A 25,374-nucleotide genomic window follows, 5' to 3' on the forward strand; every position below is an offset into this window, starting at 1 on the left:
CGCCGCTCCCCCCCCCCCGTTATATTACCATCCTTGGGGGGGGGGTAGGGCCCTAGGTGGGCAGGAAGAAACATCTCAAAATATAACATTTATCATGGAATGCCTACCGTGGGATGTTTGGTTTGTGGATATGGTTGTCCTCTCTGAGATTCCGGAACGGTATGGATGATGTAGTCTGAGCACTTTAATGTTTGAATGGGTTTTAAATTGTATATTATGTTTTTAAATGTACTAAATTATTTGATGTTTTATTAGCAAATTCTCTTGCCATGTAAGCCGCCCTGAGCCCTTCGGGGGAGGGCGGGGTACAAATTTAATAATAAATAAATAAAATAAATAAATAAATAAAATAAGCTGAGTTAGTGTGAGCTGGCTCACAGTTTTTTAGCCTCCGGCTCAGACATTTTGGTCTTAGCTCAGGAAGGATGGCTCCAGAGCAAACTAATTGATGCAGTAGCCAAATCGCTCGCTCCCAACTTTAATACCAGTAGCTCACAAAGTAGAATTTTTGCTCACAAGACCACAGCTTAGAGGGACCATTGGTTACAGGTAATTCCTGACAGATCCATTTATTGAGGGAGGGGGCTGTCCCCTATGTTATTCTCCCAGATGTCTGTATATAGGTACTCTGCCTTGCTAATATATAGAGTAATCTTGCATATAAGCTGATGGGTATTTAATTGTAATCTTGCTAATATGAGTCTTTGTGATTATATATATATATGCTTTAAGAAGACTTAGTTGCTTATATACTTTTCTTCCCTTTGTTGCAGGTTTTGACTGTTTCTTCTGTGGCATCTGTGTGGAAAGTGCCACACACACTCCAGAACAACAACGGCTTTTGCTTGTATCTTCCAGTGTTTCTTTTGTCAGCGAGTTCAGCAAAGTTGTAATTCAAGTGCCAGCCCTGATCAGAGTGAGGAACCAGCAACAGAGATGGTAAAAATGACAAAATCCAAAACGTTCCAGGCTTACCTGCCAAACTGTCATCGAACTTACAGTTGTATCCACTGCAGAGCCCATCTAGCCAATCATGATGAACTGATTTCCAAGGCAAGTGATCTTAGGCCCCCATGATCACGTGGTCTGATACCCATTTATAATCTGTTCTAGTTGTCTTAAGAAACTGAAATGGTTTACCAAGGCCAGTGTGTTATGAGAGTTCTACAAGAAATGCAGTTGACTGCATTTATTTATATCCCTCTTTTCTCCCCAGTGGGGACCAGAAGCACTGACCGTTGTTCTCCTCCATTTTTTCACAACAATTGCCTTGTGAGATAGGTTAGGCTGAGAGAATGTGGCTGTCTCGAGGTCACCCAGCAAGCTTGCATGATAAGAGTGGGGAATTGAATCCTAGTCCAACACTCTTAACTGCTGTGCCATGCCACTTAACAATTTGTTAGGTGTTTCCAGGCTGCGTCTTTTCTGTTAAAGAGACTAGATGCTTCTCTGTAAGGTATGTTTGGCCTTTGTTATGATTTGTTTATGAGAAATAATGCTGTTCAGGTGGAGTATGGTTGTAAGGGTTGAAGTCACTGCAGGTTATACGACTAATTTGTTTCTGGCCTTGTAGAGAACTTTGCAAAAATTGGTAGCCTGCATCTTCTAGAAATGCACATTAATACAGATGTCAGCTAGCCTGTTCCAGAAGCACACATTTGAATAGTTTTTTGTTCCATTCTTTATGCTCTTCCCTTTTATCTACTTGTTTAAATGATTTTAGATAGTGACACTAAATTGAGCCTTGTAGACATGACAACACCCCCCGCCCCAGGTAAAGGCTTGAGGAGAGGTTTTGTTTTGCCCCTGACATATGAAGGTATTTTCCTGCATAGTCTCTTTAACCATGAGAACAAAAAAATGTTCATATACAATCCAGGATTTCCTACACAGAAGTGGAGTCTACAGTCCATGTTTAGAGAAGATGCTTTTGATGATAGTTGTTAAATTAGTAACCCATGTTGCTGTATTACTGGTTCACACTATGGATTTTAAACTTACTGAACACAGATATTCTAGAGGAAGGCTAGAAATGTTCCTTATTTCCTTATTATCAGGCTGATGTCTCTTCGTCCTGCGCCAGTTAGAAAGGCCTCTTGAAACCAGATATGTTCTGTAAACTATCCTCAAATTTTGTAACCCCTTTTTGTTCCCAAAGTAGTATTGTTTCATTCTCAGGTGAAAGAGTTCATATTTTGAATAAACAATCTACCAAACATGAAAAAGTGTCCAACATCTACTTTCTTGAATTGTTACAAGTTTAGTACACTGGGTGATCCCCTGACACATACATTTTGAGATACTGGGTTATGTAAATGCAAAGAAGTGTGGTAATTAAATACTGGGTTTAACTAGGCTAATTAGTATAGCTTAGGTAGTGATAGTTTTCAACTGTAAGTATAAGTATGTCATTTTCTAGTTTTCCTGGTTTGGAATGTTCACGAGTCAGTGATGTAATGAGGGTTGAACGTATAACAGTAATTTAAAGGTGTAAAGCATTGAGTGTCTGTCTCAAAACAAGCACTGCCAGAGTAAGAAGTTGAGTCACAGTTCTTTAAAATAAATCCAGGCACTTCCATGTTGGCAAGTTCCACACAGGGATATGTGAATCACTTGTAGTATTTAAAATATGGGAGGTCAGATTTCTAGTATGTGTGGTAACCCACCCACTCAAGTTCTCATCCCAAATTCAAATTTCTCCCAGCTGTGCATGCATCTGAGGCAGCAGATTTCTTAAACATTTCATGACCAACTTTTAAATAGCAGTAATATACTGGTTAAGCTTTAGAGAAGAGAGCTTTAATACCGTATGTTCAATTACACATGCCCCATTTCACTGGAAACAATATCACAGTTGCATGAAAATTAGTTAGAGAGGAGTTGTGGCTGCCTGAGAATCTGGAGTTCAGTCTTAATTTGTGGTGGTTCTTTCCACCCCCACCCCAAATATTTTTCCAGTATGAGTGGCGTGCCAGGCCTACATTTCACAGCATCTTTCGGTACATGTGCTGTTTGGATTGGTTATTTTGAGGTGGGATTTGCAGGGCAACACTGTTTTACATCTCTGTGTAATAGGATGTAAGAAATGTTTAAACCTAAACAATGGAATGGTGCAAAGCAAAGATGTTATTAAAGGAATTTTTTAAAAAGCTATGAAACAAAAGTTAAGTTGCAAGTCTATCCGTCCAGTCTTTTTCACCACTACATATGTCCATACAAAGCTGCTTTCACTGTATCATGCCGTTGGTCCATCAAAGTCAGTGTTGTCTACACAGACTGGCAGTAGCTCTCCAGGGTCTCAGGTTGAGGTCTTTCACATCACCTGCTGCCTGGTCTTTTTCACTAAAATGCTAGAGATTTAACCTGTGACAGCTTGCATGCCAAACAGATGCTGTACCACTGAGCCCTGGGCTGTTCTCTGCTACTCATGAGTATTTTACCATATGGTAGGTTCTGGAGATGGGGCAATTGATGCTAAAAATCCCTGCTTGACTATGTGGGATAATATTGGCTAAGAATATATTGCTGTGTATTTTTGTGACAGTGTGTGGGAATTAAATCTAAACAAATCAAAATAAATCAATGTTGAAATCGAGCTGCTTTATGGACCATGCTGCATTCTGCACTCATTGCTAAATGCATATGTATTCCACTTTCTGTCTGAGGTCTCTGTCCCCCTTTGGCCTATTAGTCTGCTAGTACTAGTGATAAATTCATGAACATCTAAGTAATATATCTCCAGGGAGTCTAGAAATGTGCTCTGGTAAAATTGCACCACAGATTATGATGTGGTTTCTAGTATGTAATCAAGACCAAGGACAAAACCCCATCTTCTGCTGCGTATGTTTGTGTAGTGCTGATAACGTGCTGAGAAAGTGCAGGCCATACCAGTTCTGTTAGCTAAGGAGTAAGGTACAAGGAATAGAGAACAAGGCTGTGAGGGAAGGGAACAGGACCAGATTTGCTGGATCTAAATCTGTCAAGGTCAGCATTCTGTTTCCAGCAGCAGCTACCCAGAGGCCTTTGGATGCTTCACAAGCAGAACGTGATGGTTTGTGCCTGGTATCTGGTACTTAGAGGCACACAGTTTTTGCAGACACAGGTGGCATTCAGTTTGTTCAGTCCTCCCAAAGCTATGTAGGGTAGAAAGTTACCTTGTAGAAGTTAAACCTGCAACCTTGGCGTATCGGGCACTTAAACCAGTATGTTCTGCCTCCCAGAAGTCCAGCAAGCTCTCCATTATGCCACAGAGTTGTGGAAGAGCTGTGAAGCCTTTCCCTCTTCTTGGAGCATAAGCTTGTCTGGGAAGTGAACCCCAAGACTAAGAATGTGTCTGTAGGGGAGGGGCTTAATAGCTAGTTGGAAGACCCCCAAAGAAGAGGCTTCAATTGTAGTAGTTGTTGTCGTCAAGTCACAACTGATTTATGGCAACCCCCTAGGGTTTTCAAGGCAAGAGATGGTTTGCCGTTGCCTGCCTCTGCGTCATGACTTTGGTACTCCTTGGCAGTCTCCCATCCAAATACTAGCACTGGCCAGCCCTGCTTAACTTTCAAGATGCCCCCCTCTTGGATAGACCAGCACTTGATGCAGATAGTGCTGATCTAGAGAGACTTTTAATAGAGGAAAATCAGCAGATCTCCAGACAAATAGCAAAATTCTGCTTGCAACTGGTAACATTTCACAATAAGAAGCAGATCAAGTAGAATCCTCATTTACCTTTGCATGACTCAAGAAGTAGTTTAGTTTTAAACATCTTATAATTATTTTGATATAATGGACTGTTAAACTTTCTCCTTTTAACATTTTAATGATTTTAAGGTTATATGTTTATTTTTAGAGTTGAAAGCTAATTTGCTTGTATATAACGAACATGTAATATTTTGATAAATGGTCGTTGACCGCAAATAAAAATCATTCATTCAGCTTTCAAGATCTGATGAGATCCATTATATAGGAAATGGTCACTTCATTCACATATGGTCACTTCATTCACATATTCAGTAGGTGGGCAAATCATTTTTTTTTTCTCAGCCTCAATACATCAGCAATACAGGGATAAGAAGGGTGGCCTAATTTACAGGGTTGGTGTTAGGGACTGTATCTCAGTGGTTGGTAGAGCATCTGCTTTGCCCACAGCAGGGCCACTGAATAAGACCGTGAAGAGCTGTTGTTAATCTGAGTATGTAATATGGACCTTCACAGATCAGTAGCCTGGTCTGGTTCAGTATAACCAACAGTACAAGAGATCACGCAGTAAGACCAAATTAGCTACAAGAAAACTGCGTACAACAACCCTGAGTAAATTAATCAAAGTGAAAAGTATATTGTAAATGCATATACAAAGTGTACAACATAGGTAACAATTGAATTTACAAAGAATATATAGAAAAAATAATTTGTATATTGCTTCCATTCAACGAAGGTTCCGGATTACAGGCTTCTTCAAGAATATCAAACTAATACACAAGGAAAAAATAGTGAACAATATTTTACATACTAATGTGCACAAAAATAAAAATAAGATTGGACACATAAATGAGAATACCTACATGTCATATGTCATAAAGTTCAATACAGTAAGGTTTCGTCAACCAATTTTCTAGGTTCTATTAGAGAAATAATGTATCAGAGAACAGCATTGTTAACGTAAATGAATGGAAAATAACAAGTGAAACTCACCAATGTAGAACGTTACAAAGTTTCAAAGGTCAGGCAACCAGTTACAGTTTACTGGAAAAGCCACTCTCTACCACTGCTAAGCTGGTGTTATCTCAAAGTGGGGAAGAACATGTTGGCCAATAAATTGAAAAAGTTGTCCCCATAGAGCACCAAAATTAAAGAGACGTGAATCAAGATCTTGTGTAAACAGCCTATTGTAAAGAGACGTCCCAACAGAACACCAAAAATTAAAGGGACATAAATGAAGATCTTTTGCAACACTCCATTACAAGCCCCACTTTAGGCAACACCAGCTTAGCAATGATAGAGAGTTCTTTAATATATTATTTTTCTAATAGAACCTAGAAAATTGGTTGAAGAAACCTTACTGTATTGAACTTTATGACGTATGATACATAGGTATTCTCATTTATATATTAATATTATTGCTGTTGTCCAATCTTTATTTTTGTGCACATTAGTATGTAAAATATTGCTCATTATTTTTTCCTTGATATTCTTGAAGAAGATATCCGTAGCGAAGCCTGTAATCCAGAACCTTTGTTGAATGGAAGCAATAGACAAATGATTTTTCCTATATATTCATTGTAAATTCAATTGTTACCTATGTCGTACACCTTATATATGCATTTACAATATATTTTTCACTTTGATTAATTTACTCAGCATTGTTGTACACTGGTTCAGTATAAGGCAGCTTCAGGTCCACAGGACAGTGTATGTGAAACGCTTCAAGCACAAATGCTAGAACTATTATCATACGTTGCATTTATATATCACGTTAATCCACTCTTCCAACAAAGCAAAGTATCAATATTTTAAATTTTCCTAAATGGCGGATACCTAAATGTCAGATACCAGGACATTTGATATTTTAAAACCAAAGTTTACCACATGGAAAAAAAAATCATAAATATTAGTTGTCACTAACAGAGCTGCTGGAAACTGAATCCATCAAAGACGGAGGTCCTATGACTGCGTCAAGGGGATGCTGTGGTGAGAGGCTAACTCCCACTTGACAACAGGGCTTGGACATGATCTTAGATACCTCCCTTTCAACGAAGGCATAGATCACGAATGTGACCAAGCTGGCATCTTCCCACCTACGCCAGGCTAGGTTACTAGTTCCCTGCCTGTCTTACCAAGGCCTAGCTACAGTGATCCATGCAGTGGTCACCTCCAGGCTGGATTACTGTTACTTGCTTTACATAGGGCTTCCCTTAAGGTTGACCTGGAAATTGCAGCTGGTCCAGAATGCAGCTGCACAGATCCTCATGGGTACTCCATTAAGGGCTCACATTCAACCAGTGCTCCGCCAGCTGCACTGGCTCCAAATTGAGTACGGGATCAGGTTTAAGGTTTTGGTACTGACCTTCAAAGCCCTAAATGGTCTGGGGCCGGTGTATCTGTGGGACCACCTCTCCCGGTATGTCCCCCAAAGAGCCTTATGCTCATCCAGTGACATCTGGTTGATGATCTCCAGCCCAAACGTGATCCAGCTATCCTCGACCAGGGGGCAGGGCCTTTTCAGCCTTGGCTCCTGCCTGGTGGAACTCTGTCTAGTGAGACCAGGGCCCTGGGGGACTTGAAACAATTTTGCAGGGCCTGCAAGACAGAGATGTTCCACCAGGCATATGGTCAGGGATAACAACTGTTCGATGAATACCGACTCCAACTTAGAGCTTCAGTCCCCTCTCAGATATCCCTTCCTGATAATCACCAATTGCAATGCATTGGCTTGATCATGCACCACTTGAAATTAAATTCGGTCCCTGCCACACAGCAGGAAAAACACCGGGCAAAGTGCGGCTTTTAAAAGCCGCACCAAAATTGAGACGCCGCGGCGGGATCCCACGGATCCCCTGAGCCGCAGCGCCGTTGCTCCCCGGCACGATCAGATGCCAGGGAGGAAGAGACGATCGGGAGCGGGAGGCTGCCAAACTGCGCATGTCTGAGCATGCGCAGTTCGGCCGGGGGCTGGGGATGCGCCGGCGGAAGAACGCGCCGGCGATCCCACGGCCGGCCTTGATGCGCTCTGTCCCGACGAACCACCTAGGTAGGTGGTTTATTTTTGATGCGGGGTTTTGGTGGAAGGGACGGATTGGGAACGGTGCGCCATGCTTCCCAGATGTTGCTGTGGGATCGCGCCCGTTTGCTGCGCCCCTGATCCGGCCCTCTCCCGGCCCAAAACCGCTCGTGTGACCGGGGCCTGTGATAGTTTTTATTACTGTAAAGCTATAATTTTAGCTATTTTATTATGTTGTAACCCACCCTGAGCCCTGCTGTGCAGGGAAGGGTGGGATGGAAATTGAAAGTAATAAATAAAGCACAGCCAGTCACCAACAAACAAAAGCCAGCATAAAATCAGAAGAGTTGCCACTGAATACAAACACTCAGCAAAAATAGGGCAGTCTTAAGATGAATTCTGAATTCCTTAGGAAGAAAACTAAGGGCTGATTTCGCACTAGAGCTGCCTTGATGTTGCGTCGCCTCAAAAAACAGGATCACGAAACTGTGGGGGAAATCGGGCGAAGCCGCGAGTCAAAATGCAGCCCCGCAGCTTCGGGTGTGAAATTGACCAATAGTATCGGGGCAAACGGCGGTGCAACATCGAGGCAGCTCTAGTGCGAAATCAGCCAATGTGTGCAGCTTGGGGAGGGAATTCCAGTACCACCACTGAGAGAGCCCTTTCTCACTTGCCTGCCTACTAAACCTTGGGCAGCGGGACATGGAGTATAGAGCCTCTCCCGCTAGCTTAAGCATGCTGGTATTTTCATATTGCAGGAGGCATGTACCCTTGAGGTAACCTGATTTTGAATGCCAAAAACACCCTTCTGAATTGGTCCTGGAAGCAAATTGGAAGCCAGTGGAATTGAATTAAATCCATTAGCAAATGGTGCAGCTGCAATTTACATCCCCCCAAACTCTTTAAAGGCTGCCCCATAAGGTGTGCGTAGCAAGTGTATTATATAATGTGCTGTTTAGCTTTTCAGTGTAAATGGAATCTAATGAGAAACTTGAAGACAAAGCTAAACCTTTTTCCAGATGTTATGAATGGGTAGTATCACTGTGTTTTCATGTTCCTTTGACATTTACCCACAGCACATATTTCAGTAAGACTCATTGAATCTTTCTGGCTCAAGGTAATAATTAATTATCATAATACAATTTGTGTAGAATAGATCCTAAGATGGTCTGGCAGCCAGAAGTTCTAGCTCTTTAGATAATACTAATACATTCATTGGGGGGGGGGGGCGGTTGCCTCATCCTTTAGCCAACCAACAACTTTCCATACATAGATATAGAAATGTTTTGGGGATTTATAATTTACCTTATGTTGGTTTTGTAACCCTTTAACTTGGCATTTGTATCTCTTGTCCTGAGCAGAAAGTTTGCAACATTATTTGTCTTTCATTTAACATTGTTACAGGTATAGAGACCAACTGTGTTTAAAATACAACAAATTCCTCTGGGGCACAGCCATCTCACAGGGTTCAGAAAAAGTATATTTAATACTGAATATAATACTGAATATCATTATTCAAATTACCTGTTGAACCTGAATAATCAACTGGGTCATGATTTATCCTGCATAAAATAATGTCAAGAGATATTTTGTTGGAGATTTCTGCTTAGTCCCACACAAATTTGCTGTTTCTCCTTGTGAAATATTGGTTATTCAAAGTGCTCTAAATCACCTGCCCATATTATACGAATATAATTTATAAAATCTGTTTATGGAAGCAAATGAAACATGGCCTCCTTCATAGAAGAATGGTCAAATACGACCGTTGAAAAACTCTTTCATTTAGGTCAATAAAAATTGGTATGATTATAGTTTGAAAGTTTTGGCTTAATCACCTTTCCTGATCTTGTCTGCTGAGGTCAGATGTGCACTGATAACATTCTCAGTCTCTGAGGACTACATAATCTTGAATCTTGGCTGAGCTGAAATGTTGACTAATCAGATTCAACAAGAGAGATCGTTAAATCAGTTGTAAAAATCAAATTTATTTTGGCAAAGCAACTAGATGGAGGAAAGTAAACCAGGAACCTTTCATTAACTGTTACGCTGTTATAAAGCTCAGAAGTCTGTCCATCTACCTCTGGGTTAATTTCATAACAAAAATCTTTCATCACTGATCACTTCAGTGACTTTTGTCTTTGTGTGATACTTGAAAAAGGATACTTTATTAAGAAAGCTGTCAGTGTGATCATGACATATTTAGGGGCTGTGGTTCAGTAGCAGAGCATCTGCTTGGCATGCAGAAAGTCCCAGCAATCCCTGACATCTCTGGTTAGAAGGCTCAGGTAATAGGCAATGTGAAAGACCTCAACCTGAGACCCCTGGGAGAGCTGCTGCTGGTTTGAGTAGACAGTAGTAATCTTGATGGACCAATGGTTTTATATGATTCTGACTCTAAACAAACTTTTTTGTATTAGTGTTTAAGAGGAGAAAAGGAGATAGATTGTCCCACCCAGTATTTCATGTGTGTGCATCTGTCCTTATAAGAGACTATTGGCTTGCATGTCTGAACTTGTAGATTTTCTGTAAACTTGGAGCATGTTTGGTTTTAGACATATAACTTGTTGATCCCTGTGCTGCCTTTGACATATGACTGCCACCTCCAGGTTATTAGGAATAAGGACATCATACTGATTTTTCTTTAGGTTTTTGATCTGTCTGATATGCTTTTCCAATACCACCCTGTCTAACTGATCTTTCTTGGTTTGAAGCTTCTGGGACTTTCCTTTGAAAATTCTTTTAATACATTTTTAACGAAGTTGCATTAGTTTTTGTGCTCTGTATCATCTTCTGTGGTGTTTCCATGCTTGGATCATCAGCCTCAAGGAATAGATGCTCCTCAGCATGTCGTGGCTTCCCCCAAAATCACAGTTTTGAAAAGGCCTTCTTAGTGCTGGTGGTGTCGTTCCATTACAGTTCATTCAAGGCATGTCTCTTATAAAAAAAGGTAATTGAGTCAAATGTTCCCCAGGGCTTAATGAATTAAACACTTCTTCCCAGTACCATCACCTCATCCACTGCCCACTGAGGCTCCACAGCTCTCCCTGCTTAGCTGACGCTGCGTGTGGAGCAGATTGCGTTTCCATCCATGCTAATTTGGAGGTCTTCAAGATGGAGTCCTGCCTTCAATTGAGCCTGACAGTTGGCCTACTTTGGCCAGCACTGAGTTGTGGCTCCCCAGCTCTCAGGCAAGGGTATTTCCCAATGCCTGCCAAGGACTGAATCTTTTGTGTGCAAAGTATGTGCTCTGTCACAGAACTGTGCCTCCCACTGAGCCAGGACCTTGGGTTTCCAAGCTTGATTGAGAGCAGAGTGTTATAGTATAAATCCCTCACTCTCAAAATCCATAATCCTCTGTTCCCCGCAGAGTGCTTCAGGATTACAGCTTTGTAAATGCTATTTCTGTCTGGTATTTGCAACATGTAAGAGTATTCTGGTTGGAGGGAAGCAAGCACTAGAATGATTGCATTCATGCTGCAGGAGTAGCATGTGCTATATCTGTGCTTACAGCTGTTAAGACATTGGTATGAGAACTGCTGAATCATCAGGAAATTACAACTAATTATAATTTGGTTAAGATGATAGAATCCTCCATGGCTCTGAGAGGCGGCTGCTTATTTTCAAATCACCAGGGGGCGTGCCTGTTGAATGGCAAGAAAAGTTAAGGTTGTGAACATGTAACATTCTTAGAACAGTATATAGAATTTCCTTTCCATAAAAAATCCACAATTCTTTTCCCATACAGCTTCAGCACATATCCAGAGTTCAGAACTGCATTTATGAACTCTGATGACTTAAAACAAATCTAAGTCCATATGACTGCATGGTATCTCTAGTTGCAATCTGATGGTACCTTTTTGACTGTTACAGAATGGGTTGGTTCAGACAGAGTGGGGTGGATCCTCCCATTCTGTTCAGCAAAGTTTGAATCCGTCCTCCAGCCTAATGGGTCTTCCTCCAGTTTAAGTGGGTCTTCCATTGGAAGAAAGCTGCAGAAGAGAGTGGCTGGATTCACCTGTGTGGCAAACCCAGGAGCAAAGTGTGTTTATGAATCTTGAAGGGACTTCAGACTTTTTGGCCCAATCCCTGCTCAATTACCCTCCCTTCCTCCCTGTTGCATGTAGCAAGGTAAGTAATCAACAAAAGTTTACTTCTGGGTATAAGCTTTCGTGATGAAGTGTGCATGCACACGAAAGCTTGCACCCAGAATTAAAAACTTTGTTGGTCTTAAAGATGCCACTGGACTCAAACTTTGTTCCATGAAAGCAGAAGTAACTGGTCATCTCATGGTAGTCAGCAGATGTTGTACAAGCGAACCTGAAGGTGTGTAAAGATTCACTCAGGGTTGGACTCAGCTGAAAATACCCATACCTGCAGGGGAGAATTCCCCCCCCCTACTGTGGTAGCCCTCTAACCCCTCATGTGGCTCCTGTGGGCACCCCAGCACTTCAGGGAATATTTTTGGTTGCTTTGGGAAGGGGGGATGAAGGGAAATGGCTCTTCTGTGTATGGCATTTAGATAGGATCCAGCCCATAGCAGCAAAACACGGTTTGCTGATACATTTGCAGCAAACCTGAACGTCCATACAGTAAAGTAGAGTTTTGTAGTCTCAGGAATAGATGCCTGTTCATTTATTGGAGTGTTCAGGATGATTGTTTTTTAAATTTAAAGTGTGTGCCCTGCTTCTCTGTTGTGAAATGCTCAAGACAACCCACAGTGCTTAAAAATATATTGATAAATAGCTTAACATTCAGACTAACAAGGAACACTTAGAATCTTCTGAGAGAGGTAGTTTCAAAGATGGGGCACCATTGCAGAAAGGTTCCCTCTCTGGTACCCACCTGCTTAACCCCTCAACGGGGGGGGGGTGTTGTGGAGAAAAGGCATGAAGTATCTCAGGCAGGTTTCTATGGGTAAAGCTAATCCTTTATATGCTTCACAGAGTCGAAGACTTAGTTTACAGGTTAAAATAGCATCCTCAGTTGTGTCTGGAAACAAACTGGATACTGGTAAAGATCTTCCAGTAAGGTGGTAAGATCACAAAGGTAACCCCCAGCTGGCAACTTTGCTGCTCTGTTCATGAACAGTCAACTATTTCTGAATGATCTTTAGGGCCTGTCCACATTCTCCGTACTCCATGTCCAAGACTGGACATGATGACCAAACCTTGGGTAACTGTGGCCAGATCATCTGTTTCCAGAAGAGGACAAAGCTGTTGTACCAACTGCAGTAGGTGGAAAGTGCTTCCGTATTAAGGGCTGAAAGGAAGCTGAGTTTTAAAGTGGAGTGCAACTATATCCTGAATTGGTTGGATTACCACCCTGCTGTTTCAGCGAGCCACCTGTCAAGATGGGGGGTTTGGGTTATTAACCCTCAATCAGGTCATTATTGACTGCAGGCACCTGTTTGGGACATCCACAGCCATGTCTGGATCAGATGAAAAAGAGAAGGACAGCTGAGTCTTATCTGCAAACCAGTGATGTTTCATGATTTCGCGCTGACATTTAACAGGGGACGAGATAGAGCCTGGAGAACATCAATAGCATAAAGGCCACAGTGCTGAGCTGTAGTCTGCAGAACTGTCTTCTGGAAATAACCTTCCACGGAGGAGCAGAGCCACTGGAGTGCACTATCACCAACTCCCGGTCCTGCTGTGCCATCCAGGAGGAGATCTCAAGTTGCAGAGAGGCACCAAGGAAACAACAAGGTCACATCCCATCACTTTCTCCCAATGAACGTTGTCCAGCGGGGCAACCCAATACTGGGACAGAAGGCAGATTGAAATGGATATAGGAAATTCTACATCTGGAAGCCCAGTACATTCAGTTCTGTGACCAAGGACCGTATGGGCAAGGTTGCAGGAATATAACTCTCAGATTTCTAAAACTGCATTATTTTGTTGAGGATTGTGACAGGCGTATTGTCAAAATCTGAAACCTTATTGCTAAGTAAGTTGTCTGGATAATAATGGTGCGTGACCCATCGAGTGAAGCTCTCGTGCTTTAATTACCTGTGTGTAATTTTCTGCAGTCCTGTGAACTTTTATCTGTGCCTGCTTGTTTCTTTCTTTCTTTTTGCTTAGTATATGAAATACCAATGCAATAGCCAGAAAATGTACTTAGAATTATATCCACTTCGCAGTCTTTGTCCTCTCAGCTGGAATATTACTTGTATGTTCCTGCAGATCTTATCTCTGCATATGCAGTGTTTCCAGGCAAGTGCGTGCTATTTGATATACTCTCTTCACAGACCAATGGATAGGAAGAATGCCCACAGTCACAGGGTGGCATCAGCAATTTTTTGGATTGTCTGCAGTGTCAGCTTAACTAAAGAAACAAGTACAGCTAGTCAAACTCGTTCTTCGGTTAGGCTGAATTTTTGTTAGGAAAAGTGTTTGTCGTAACTTCTATCCCACGCTGTCCACCAGAGGTGCTCAGGGTGGCACAGATAACAAAGGACAAAGAAAACAGTAGGTACATATTAAGATAACATTTCAAAATTGTTTCACGTGGGTGGGTAGCGGTGTTGGTTGGCAGTAGAAGACAAGACAGGAGACCATTAGCACCTTAAACACCAACAAGATTTCCACTGTATAAGCTTTTGAGAGTCAAAGTTTCTTTTGTACCAAAGGGACCAAAATACAAATTACTGGACTTGTATTTTAAAATTGATAAGAGCTTGAGTAAGCAAGAACATCTTTAATGGGCATTGAAAGCCTAGCACACCCAGTGCGCTCTGACTATCCATTGGGAATATTGTCATATTGTTCAGCAATCTTGCCAGTTTGGTAAAATAAGCAAGTATTGGTGGGGTACCAAAAAGATAAGAGTGGCTTATCTAAATCATTTAGTGGCTAGGCATAGTTAAACTGGGGGCTTCCAGTTCTTATGCTTAAACCTCTACAGTATATGAGATTTTATGTATTTATTTATTTATTGGATTTCTACCCCGCCCTCCCAGCCAAGACTGGCTCAGGGCCGTTTACATAAAATCAATACCTAATTTACAATAAAACATGAATATAAATTTAGATTAAAACAATTCTAAAATCATTTAAACTATACAACACAATAATAACAACACTATCTATCTATTTATTTATTTATTTATTTATTTATTTATTTGTCAAATTTATACCCTGCCCTCCCTGCAAGCGGGCTCAGGGCGGCTTACATAAAAGCATAAATACATTAAAATACAACTTTTAACCATACAATAAAACATTATAAATACAAAGTGCTGGCGGCTAATTAAATTAATCTAGGTGGAATATTACAGGCATACATTTCCACTGCCCGGACGTTCACGATGTTTCTACTCATAGTATGTTAGATGTTAAAAACCACGGGCCAAGCTCTGCTGTCACAGCTTGCAATAGGAGCCTACAGTAGCGTACAGTAGCAGCGGCCCCTAATTAAATGCCTGGCAGAAGAGCCCTGTGGAACTGCAAAAGGTCCCGCAGGGCCCTGATCTCCTCTGGGAGCTCGTTCCACCAGGTAGGGGCCGCCACTGAAAAGGCTCCGGCCCTGGTAATGGCTAGCTTGGCTTCTCTCGAGCCAGGGAGGGTCAGCCGATTTTGAGACCCCGACCGTAGTGCTCTCGGGTATATACGGGGAAAGGCGGTCCCTCAGGTATAAAGTGCTAGTGACATTAATTTCCCAATGGCTGTGATTACTCAGTCATTACTAGTCATTTTATGATGCAATATCTGCTCTTCATCACTCAGCCTAGAAAAAAAGTGAGGAATGTATCATACAGGCCTTTGGGGGAGTGGCGCCATTTTTGGAACCAGCATGAAACCTGTTGTTGGAGGAACTACAGAGGGATCAGTTGGCCTCTGTATGAGAGACAGTATGCTGGATTAGATGGACCAATGGTCTGATCCAACACAACTGCTCAGAAGAAAGGTCCCTTTGAACTTAGAGCTCACATTTCCAATGCTTTGGTTCAGAAACAGCAACCCACCCTCTGTAATTGAACAACTTTCTGGCTTGTGTGTCTTCCATCTTTTCTTCACACAATGAAATTGTTATTATTATTTCCAGGAAAATGTACTTTGCCACTGTGTCCAAATAATCATGCTATGGCTTTTGGTTGCCCTGAAAACCACCACTGGTGTGGCATACTGGTTTTAGGGTGGGTGCACACCATGGCCTGGCAGTTTGAGTAGAACAGCAAACTGTGTTTTTACTGAACCCAGCAAAGGCATGGATCCAAACACCTGCAGACAGAGTGGAGTTTGTTGAAAGGATCTCTGCAGATTACCCCTTTCTCCACTGTATTTTCCCCACAACCTCAAAACAGCTCAATATTTGGTACTTGTGGGGGGCTACAGTGGGAATGAATACTGGGGAAGCCCCCCAACAAGAGAGTCCTTAAGACGTGAACAAAACTCTAGTCCAGTAGCTCCTTAAAAGATCATTGAAATTTTCCAGGGTATAAGCTTTTTGGAGTCAAAACTCATTTCATGAGGGAGCTGGATTACTGGACTTGAATGTCATCTGACCACCACAGGGTAACAGAGCTACCCACCTGAAACAATTCAAGAGTGTGTGGGGACTTATGTAGATTTTCCCCCGCCTCCAGGGTTAACCCTTCACAAGTCACAGGGGGAAGAATTGTCAAAGGTGCCTTCCAAAAAATTTGTTCCTTGGGGGGGGGGGGTTGGTCCTATCCACTGTGCTTTCAGCTTCACAAATCAAATCCAAAAGTCATTATTTGGACAAATACATGTCACTGAATATGCCTCTGGAGAACTCCATAAAATCTATCAATTTCAGAATTCAGATGGAACATTTTGCCTCTACTTAAGAAGAAATCTTTATACTTCTTTGGTGAAAGAATACAGTACTATGACGTTACAAAATATTTCCAGGAAGCTTACTTTGAAATATCTTTCTCTCTCTCTTACAGTCCTTTCAGGGAAGCCAGGGACGAGCCTACCTCTTTAATTCAGTGTAAGTATGATTGTAAGTAAGAAGTAGAACATCTCTCAGCAAACTATCCTGATGGGCTGAACAGTCCTGAATGTCTCATCAGTTTAAGCTTTTAAAATAAGATTTATGTGCCAGTTGAGCAACTTGCGGTGCAACAGTACTTCTGACATGTTAGACTGACCTTCTTTTCTCCAGACTGGTATGGAATAAATTTACCTACCCAGCTACTAGTCATTTTCTATTGGATTTTAAGGCACTTTTTAGCCTGCCTCGGTGTCCAGTATTAGAAGAAGAAGAAGAGAAGAAGAGATTGGATTTATACCCCGCCCTTCACTTGGAGTCTCAGAGCGGCTTACAAACTCCTTTCCCTTCCCCTCCCCACAACAGACACCCTGTGAGGTGGGTGGGGCTGAGAGAACTCTGACACAAACTGCTCTTTCAGGAACAGCTGTGCCAGAGCTTGTGACTGACCCAAGGTCACATCAGCAGGTGCAAGTGGAGGAGTGGGGAATCAAACCCAGTTCTCCCAGATTAGAGTCCGCCCACTTAACCACTACACCAAACTGGCTCTCAAACACAGGGTTGGATCTCCCCAGCTCTTTCACTTAGTATTGCCCAAATCTCTTCCTAACTATGTTCCACATGGTTTTTGTACATGCAGGTCCAATGAGCTCCAGTCATTACCTTTTTTTGGTGGTCAGAAGGGACCCCCTGCTTCCTTTTTCCCCCACCAACAGAAATGCCAGCTGCATCCAATCCTTTCTGTCTTGCCTCCCCCCTCTCCTAATGCAGCCCACTGATCTCCATGAAATGCGAGCCCCAACCCCCGCCAAGCCTGAGCTGGCAAGGGGATAGGCTGATTTGCCTCCTTGAGAGGCAGAAAGAGGAAGATACCAATACCTCATCTATTTTGAGCCTAAGCAAACCGCGTGCCTGTTGTGCTATGAAAAGCGGGATCATAATTGCTCCATCTTAGCATTCTAATGCCTGTGTGAACAGCCAGCTCTTTGCACCTTCTACACCCAGCCGCTTAAGATGTCAGCAGAAACGACTTGGCGTCATAGGTTGCTCAGAGGCACCAGCCTTCCAAAAAATATTAACTCTCCAGGGCAGAATTGTCTGGCCCACCTGGGAATCTGGCACCAAATCAACGGAAGGATTCAAGTACTGTTTCTGAGTCTGAGGATGACTCTGACTCAGAGGTGCCATCACACTAGTCATCTAGAGATTTTGCTGTTTTACACGTCTGTAATGAGCAACTGATGAAAGATACTACATTGTTTGCAATTGAGATAAAGCTCATCCCTCCAGAGGACTCTTAATTTCATTGGCTGAAATTCTCCTTTCAAACCCTGTGGACTTTTCAGTACTTCTGGAAGCCACCAGAGATCAATGGGCAAATTCTAATTTGATATTTCCTAAACCGAAGATGGAAGGTAGATATGAAACGCAACAACAAGGTGACTCACTTCTCCATCAAAAATTGTACTATGGATTGCCTAGTAGTTTCACAAGGTGTGAAATATTCACGTCAGCTCCAGTGGAAAAGGAAGAGAGAAATTTAGACATCATAGGCTACAGGATCTGGGTTTCCCCCCTGCCATTTACTTTAGCTGTATGGAATTCATGCCATTATTGCTCATTTATCAGTTCTTTTTATGGGAACAAATGCCCTCTTACCTATATATGATTCCAGGAGATAATTAGCTAAGCTACTGCCAGCTGAAGTTATTAGGTTGTTAATACAGTCAGTAAATATTGCTTCACATGTAATAGTCTCTACCAGTTAAACCACACCTGCAGTATTGTTTGGAAGGCATGCAGATTTAGACCTTCTGTGCTTCCACCTGAAATGAAAATAGTGAATCTGGACCTCCAGGATCCTCTAGTCCAACCCCCTGCACAATGCAGGAAATTCACAAATACCTCCCCCTCCACACCCCCAGTGACCGCTGTTCCACGCCCAGAAGATGACAAAAAAATTTGCTTCCTGACCCCTAAGTAGCAATCAGCATTTCCCTGGGCATGTAAGAAAGGGCCACAGGAACTAAGCACTGATGCAACCCTCCCTGAGAGCACACGTGTTCAACTCTGAGACAGGTGACATCCTAGAGAAAACCTGTAAAATGTAATTGACCACGTGTTCTCCAATAGTGTCATCCAGATCTGGGAAGTCCGAGATTTTCTCCAAGCTATACACTCAATAGCCTCAACAATGCAGATAGACAGAGGTTATTCCTATGGAAAAATGCTTGTAGCAGTACAGACAAAACAAAAGGAATCCAAAAGGAAGTCCTTGCCCCACATTTTTTCTTAGAGCTTTTCCCATCCAATATGGTATTAGGCACTCCACATACAAGCATTGTTGGCCAACCGTTGCCTGAGTGTAGTAGGTATTTCTTTCTCACTAGACCATGCCAGAAGATTCAGACCATCTTCTTCCATCCCATCCAGTGTTGACACCTGCCTATTGCAGGCTGTCTGGCAGAGGCGCATGCACTCCTACAAAATTAATCTTTCAGAACCCACGAGTGTGCTTTATTTTGAGACTGCAGACAGGAAAGGGAGACTACATGGCCCATTCTTGGTCAGTGCCACCTGAACACATGTTGAAAGCAAGATGTTAAAATAGTATCTAAAGGACATCCTGTTGCTGCTAAAAGAAGCGTTTTATGTTGCCCGGACCTTAACCCAGCCACATAGGGAACCACCTTGAAGTTCTTAATCTGTGTTCTTGACAAACTCTTGCCTGGTTGGTGCTTTGACCTGAAGCATAAGTGAATACAGTTCCTGGTAATTGTAGAAACTAAAAATTACTAAACTGAGGCTATTATACTTTAGTCACATTATGAGAAGACAAGAGTCACTGGAAAAGACAATAATGCTAGGAAAAGAGGAAGGCAATAGGAAAAGAAGAGGACCCAACATGTGATGGATTGATTCAGTCAGGGAGGCCACAGGGGCCCTCCGTTGGCAGGACTTGAGCAAGGCTGTTAATGACAGGACAACTTTGCAGGCCATTAATTCATAAGGTCTCCATAAGTCGGAAGCAGCTTGACAGCACTAAACGGACACAGCTGCAGTTCCATCAGTCTCATGGAAGGTCGATTTGATGCCTTTTTGCCTCGATGGGTCATTTGGTTTAAATGGAGCAACAGGTTCATTTAGGGGAAGGGAAGGCAGAGCCTCTCATTTTTAAAACAGCTTTCTTGAATGGCTCAAGAAATACTTGCCAGAAAATAAAGCCTAACAGAACCGCTCTAGTGGATCTACGTTTACTTTAGCACAAAGGTTGAATTCTAATGGAAAAAACAGTCCTTTGCAGTAGTTGATGTTCTTCCCACTCTTTCTGTCTCTCATAGGGTGAATGTGGGCTGCGGTCCCGCAGAAGAGAGAGTCCTCCTGACAGGCTTGCACGCTGTAGCAGATATTTATTGTGAAAACTGCAAAACTACTCTTGGGTGGAAATATGTAAGCAATACATAATCCTTTTTCTTTTTTTGGAGGGGGAGAAAACACACGTGTTACTGCTTGGTTCTGTCTACTGGATAATGCACAGGTATAAAAGGCTGGGAATCTCTGGCTGTGTTACTTGATTCCATCTCATCGCCTTGTAAGGCTGAGGAGCAGACACCAAAGACAACTTTGCCTTGTCTGGCTGTGATTCAGAACCATGTCTGAATCCATGTCAGATCCATCTCTCTTCAAGGCAACCCAGTCTGATCCTGGCTTTTAAGTGGATGTTATCTCCTTGCCCTATCCTCTCCCGGCTTTCATCTCTGCTTTTATCCTGGTTTCTGCTGGTTTGTGTTTTAAAATGCTGATGATGGATTTTCTTGCTTTTTTAAATTATTGCAGGTTTAAAGTGTATTAAATAGTACAATTATAGGATGTCAGCCACCTCTGGCAGAAAGAGAGAGAGAGAGAGAGCAGAATAAAAATCTTTTAAATAATTTTTAAAACCCCTTGGCAATTGACTTTCCTTTGGTCCTTGGTCACGATGTGGAGGCAGGCAGTGGCAAACCACCTCTGATGGTCTCTTGCCTTGGAAGCCCCACTGGGGTTGCCATAAGTCAGCTGTGACCTGATGGCACTTTCCACCACCATTGTGGGCAACCGGTTCCCCTTATTGAGCCGAGGCGGATTATGCAAGCGGTTTTCACTAGGGATGGGCAATTTGTGACAAATTTTTGGCCAGTTTGTGGTTTGTGAAGTTCATATCAGGTCAACCAGCACAAACTTTTCACAAAGTTTCAAGCTGTTCATGACATGAACAGATACATTTCCAGATCTAAATGTTTACCAGACTTCAAAGCAATGGGGATGTGTGGAACTTGGAGGGCATGTAGAGGAGCATCCGGGGGAAATCTCCTGCGACTTTGATGTCTGTAGCTTGTTCAGGATCTGTTCTATACACTCCTGAACCTGCGCCTGTCAAAATGATCTGTCACTTCCCTAGAAAGAACTTTCCTGGGGGCTCCTTCTTTGGGGGGCCATAACTCAGGCCCCATAAATCCAGTCCTCACCAAAGTCGGAGGGCAAGTAGAGGAGAGTCAGCCAGAGATCCCTTGTGAGTTTGGTGCCTCTAGTATGCCAGGGGGGCCCTTTCTACTGTGTCACAAACCTCACAAACCAAATTGGTTTGTTTGGCGGAGAAAAGCTCCTGACAGTTCGTGGTAAATGAACCAGGCACACCATGAACTGAACTGCATTTTTCCAGTTCATGCCCATCCCTAGTTTTGACATCCAGTGTGTTTGGGTATTTATTCCTCTTCCAAGGAATTCTGCTTTTGGTCCCACTGACTAGGTGTGAAGAACTAGAGTTCATCTCCCATTGTGTGTTTACTGTCAATCCTACCATCTTGCTCATCCTTCAGTCATTCGAATATCCTCTCAAGGGATGAGGCCAGGAAGTTTGGAGCCCAGTCTGGGCCCATCCAGGAAGGTTCTTTTGCCTTTCTAGTCCCAGTTCAGCTTTAACAGTAGCTTATCTCTGTTTCCGTATTTTATTACATTTATATCCTTTTTTCCGCCATGGAGCTCAAGATGCTCTCCCATCTAGGCTCTGACCAAAGCTGGACTTGCATAGTTTCACGTGCTTCGCATGCGTGTTCCCACATCATTGTTCCAAAGCCCATTTTGTTTGCTTTTTTGGTCTTGTTTTGGTTTGTATTAAATTCCACAACAGAAACGCAAAACAGAATCCACCAGTTTAAAAACCCAATTAGAAATTGCAATCAGGTCAAATGACGGAAAGCTTTTCGTACCCACCATGCATGGATTTCAAGAAAGTCCTGTGGATCGGGTCTCCTCCGGGGCCTTGCTTCAGGTGTGCGGTGCCCCTTGGGAGTGTTCTTCTGACTTGTGTCTGCTCATGAAACCTGGGATGGGGGCTGCCTGCCTGCACAGGTGATTCACCTGGCCCAAGAGGGAGGAATTGTGTGGGTGGAGGCTGTGTGCATAGTCATGTGGGCTTCATGCTATATGAATCATCTCACCACCCTTATGGCAACCTCTGCCCTGTTGCTAACAGAAACACATTATTTGCAACGTTTCCATTCCTTATAAGTCCAATATGCACAATTTAGGAATTGTTCATCTGTGTATTATACATTTATTAGCTGGTTTTAAACTTCTTAAAAAGATTTTTTAAAAATAGAGTACATTAGCATTACTTAGATTGCTGCTCTTTGGCAGCCTTGGGTGAAATGGCTGGTGAGGTGCCCCCCACACACACACTCTTTGAGAAGGCGGTAGAACTCCAGGAGCCGCATACTGTCTTGGGATCTGCTGGGGGGGGTGGGAATCTTCCTCACAAGAGCTTTTGCCTAACTGTTTCCTAGTTTCTTAGCTCTCTGTTTTAAAAAGTGCATTTAGCTTGGTTCATTCATGCAGGAAAATGAAGTGACAGAATGGACTGCGTGCCTAGAGACTGTCGGGGGCGGATTCCAGTTCTGAATGCTCCTTTGCATTAAAAATAAAGCCCCAGGCCAAACTCGCACAGTCGGGAAAGGGAAAGGTTCGATCCTGTCTCTTTGCCTTCTGTGCCGTTTTTCTGTTTTTAACAAGGAGTGTTTAAAAACACGATCCTTCTCTTGCCATTTTGAGTGGCATCATTCATTGCATCGCCTGCATGTCTGAACAGACGTCACATTGAATGGACACAGTGGGCCGTGAACAGCTGCGCTGTATGGCAGGGAAGGGCTGGAGCATACCTTTCAGTCATGGGGTGACGATGCAGTGCCAGAAGTGTTGAATGAAACTCTAGCTTCTGCCGGAAGAATTCTCGATCTGGAAAGGGGTGGATAACGCCGTCTCGCCTTCTGTTTTCTTGTGCAGGAACACGCGTTTGAGAGCAGTCAGAAGTACAAAGAAGGAAAATTCATCATTGAACTTGCCCACATGATCAAAGACAATGGCTGGGAGTAAAATTGGATTATTCTCATTCTTTGTGGACAATCTGTGGAACGTGCTTTATAAAGACTAATGCAAACAAACAACAAAAAAAGGATTTTGGTTGAGGTGGCTGAGAAAAATCACTGAATTTTTGAAACCTCCAAAATAAATAGTGTAATTTGTGGCATTTCACTCCCCCCCCCTTTCCAGGCCATGTTTTTGCCTTCTCCTCTTTGTGTAAGTTCCCCTCTTTTGTATATGTATTCCTGTGTGAACAGTTTTGGATGAACTTTTTTCTAAGCTTCTGAATCCTAGAGGAATAGTTCCTTAATGGCACATTAGCTTTTCTGGCCGGCATCTTATCTTTCAATCTCTGCCTTTGAACACTCCTTTCCGCTGTGCATGCTTTCTGTCCCCTACCGTCCCCAAAATCTTGTCGGGAGGCCTGAGCGGATAGGAGTGTAGTCTCTCTCCTCCATACGTAGCAGTTTCTGAGGTCTTTTTGCAGTGCAAAGGATGCAGCGTTGTAGTAGCCGTTACCGCTCTGGATAATTTTGCACGGACTGCAACCTGCAGACATCATTTTGGCCAGGCTGGTAAAGGCTCAGTCAGTTGTACTGACTGATGTAAAGGAAGGTTTGCTTTTAAAAAAAAAAAATGTTTGTTTTTAAACAGGCAGGGGAAGATAGGACAATAGCTTGCAAGGATAACTAATACTGTAGAATATATGAAAACCTAAATCAATACATTCCTAAGGAAAGTCAAGCTTTGGTCTGTTGAGGAAGAGCTTCTTACAAAGTCTTCGAGATTAAAGGGCACAAATATATGCAGCTGTTGTTCTTAAGACATCAGTGTACAATGTCTTTGGTACTGTCCCTTTAGCAGAGGGGACTCGTACCTCACCTTGAGGTTGTATGGCTGGTTCCATGTAGTTACCTAGTGTTAATGCACTGGACAAAGAGGTTGATATCAGTGAAGCAGTCTGTTGCTGCTGCCGCTGCAGCGCTTAGACGCAAACATATTTTTTTCCTGCGTGGAGAAATGGCAGGGGCTATAGCTCTTACCACCATTACCTGTGGGAGGCCGGAAGTTGGCAAGCAGGTAAGAAAGTGGCAAATCGACTTAAATCTCTTCATAAAATAGCAAAAATAGTTTTTTAAAGGGGGAAGGGGGGGGAGGGTGTTTGATTTGCTGGCTGAATCATCCCCGAGCACATTTTTTTGTAATAAACAGTTACGTGAAACAAACATCATCTTGTAATTTTTCCCAGCTGCTCCTCTGTTGTTGTTTTTTAAAGCGAGGTGACTCAATCAGACACTTCTGTGATGTGATGGGGTGTGCAAAGGTTCACTGGAGGGAACCTGAAGGCATGCAGGAGATCAGAGCGATTTTTAATGACTTTTTTTTTTTGCATTCGTCTTTGTTCTGAAATTTGCGAGAAGAAAAACGTATGGGAGAACCCTTTACACTAACACTACATAACCACCACTAATAGCATGAATCACAAGAAAGCCTTGGAAAACTCTGTTCCTTTCCTAATTCGTGGCGCTTTTCAGTGTTCTCTCCTTGCTGGCTGCTGCTAACACTCTCTGATGGAGCTTTCAAATCTCCATTGCACTTTACCTTATACCTTTCATGTAGGAGTCATCATTCTCTAAAGTTAAGCCTTTTTCCCCCTCCTTGTGGCTGAGGGATTCTTTCCCAATTTAAAATATCTGGGAAGTAATATGGTTACACTGTGATGCAAAAAGGATATTGAATATACCTATTGAAATATATATATATATATATATAGTTACCTCTTAGGCATTCAAATCCAAAGAGCTGTATCAGTGACAGCTTCAAATTTTTGTTTTGCCGAATGTCATTTTATTCTGGTGCTTTATTTAACGTGAACGAGTTTGGATCCGTGAATCTTCAGTACACTACTTGATCGCAAGTGCACTGTGAGCAAGATTAACCTTGATTTGTCTCTAGACAGATGCTTTGTTTGGTGACTGTAGTGCTACCACTCTAAGTGAACAGGAAGTTATTTGAAGAGGAAGTACTTCCTAGCAAGGAGGCTGGACTCTATGGTGGCTGGCTTAGACTTAGCCGTTCCTCTTGCCATCACTGTTGATCTTTCTGGTCTGTTTGGACTGTCGGCAATCAGCATGGGATTTTGCTATGGGCACTGTGTGTCTTGCGGGTCTGTGACACTTGCAGGCATCTTTTGTGGTCGTGCCCTTGCAAAATATCAACTCAAGTCATACATCACATTTCAGTTGTCTTGACTGAGAGGTCTAGTTTTCTTCTCATCCTTCTCATCCCTTTATTGCTTACAGCAGAAACAATAA

General features: G+C 42.6%; 1 protein-coding gene across 1 annotated transcript in view; it reads left to right on the forward strand.

Annotated features, from left to right (window-relative positions):
• YPEL1 (yippee like 1) overlaps positions 1–24,308 on the forward strand; it is a 38,717-nt gene extending 14,409 nt beyond the window's left edge. Inside the window, exons 2-5 of the mRNA XM_015416906.1 lie at positions 774–1,053; positions 16,620–16,663; positions 20,005–20,113; positions 22,982–24,308. Of these exons, the coding sequence (XP_015272392.1) occupies positions 937–1,053; positions 16,620–16,663; positions 20,005–20,113; positions 22,982–23,071 (360 nt within the window). The 5' untranslated portion in view covers positions 774–936 and the 3' untranslated portion in view covers positions 23,072–24,308. The remainder of the gene's footprint in view (positions 1–773; positions 1,054–16,619; positions 16,664–20,004; positions 20,114–22,981) is intronic.
• The last annotated feature ends 1,066 nt before the right edge of the window (positions 24,309–25,374 follow it).

This window comes from Gekko japonicus, unplaced genomic scaffold, assembly GCF_001447785.1.
Source record: "Gekko japonicus isolate JY-2015 unplaced genomic scaffold, Gekko_japonicus_V1.1 scaffold316, whole genome shotgun sequence".
Taxonomy (NCBI): domain Eukaryota; kingdom Metazoa; phylum Chordata; class Lepidosauria; order Squamata; family Gekkonidae; genus Gekko; species Gekko japonicus.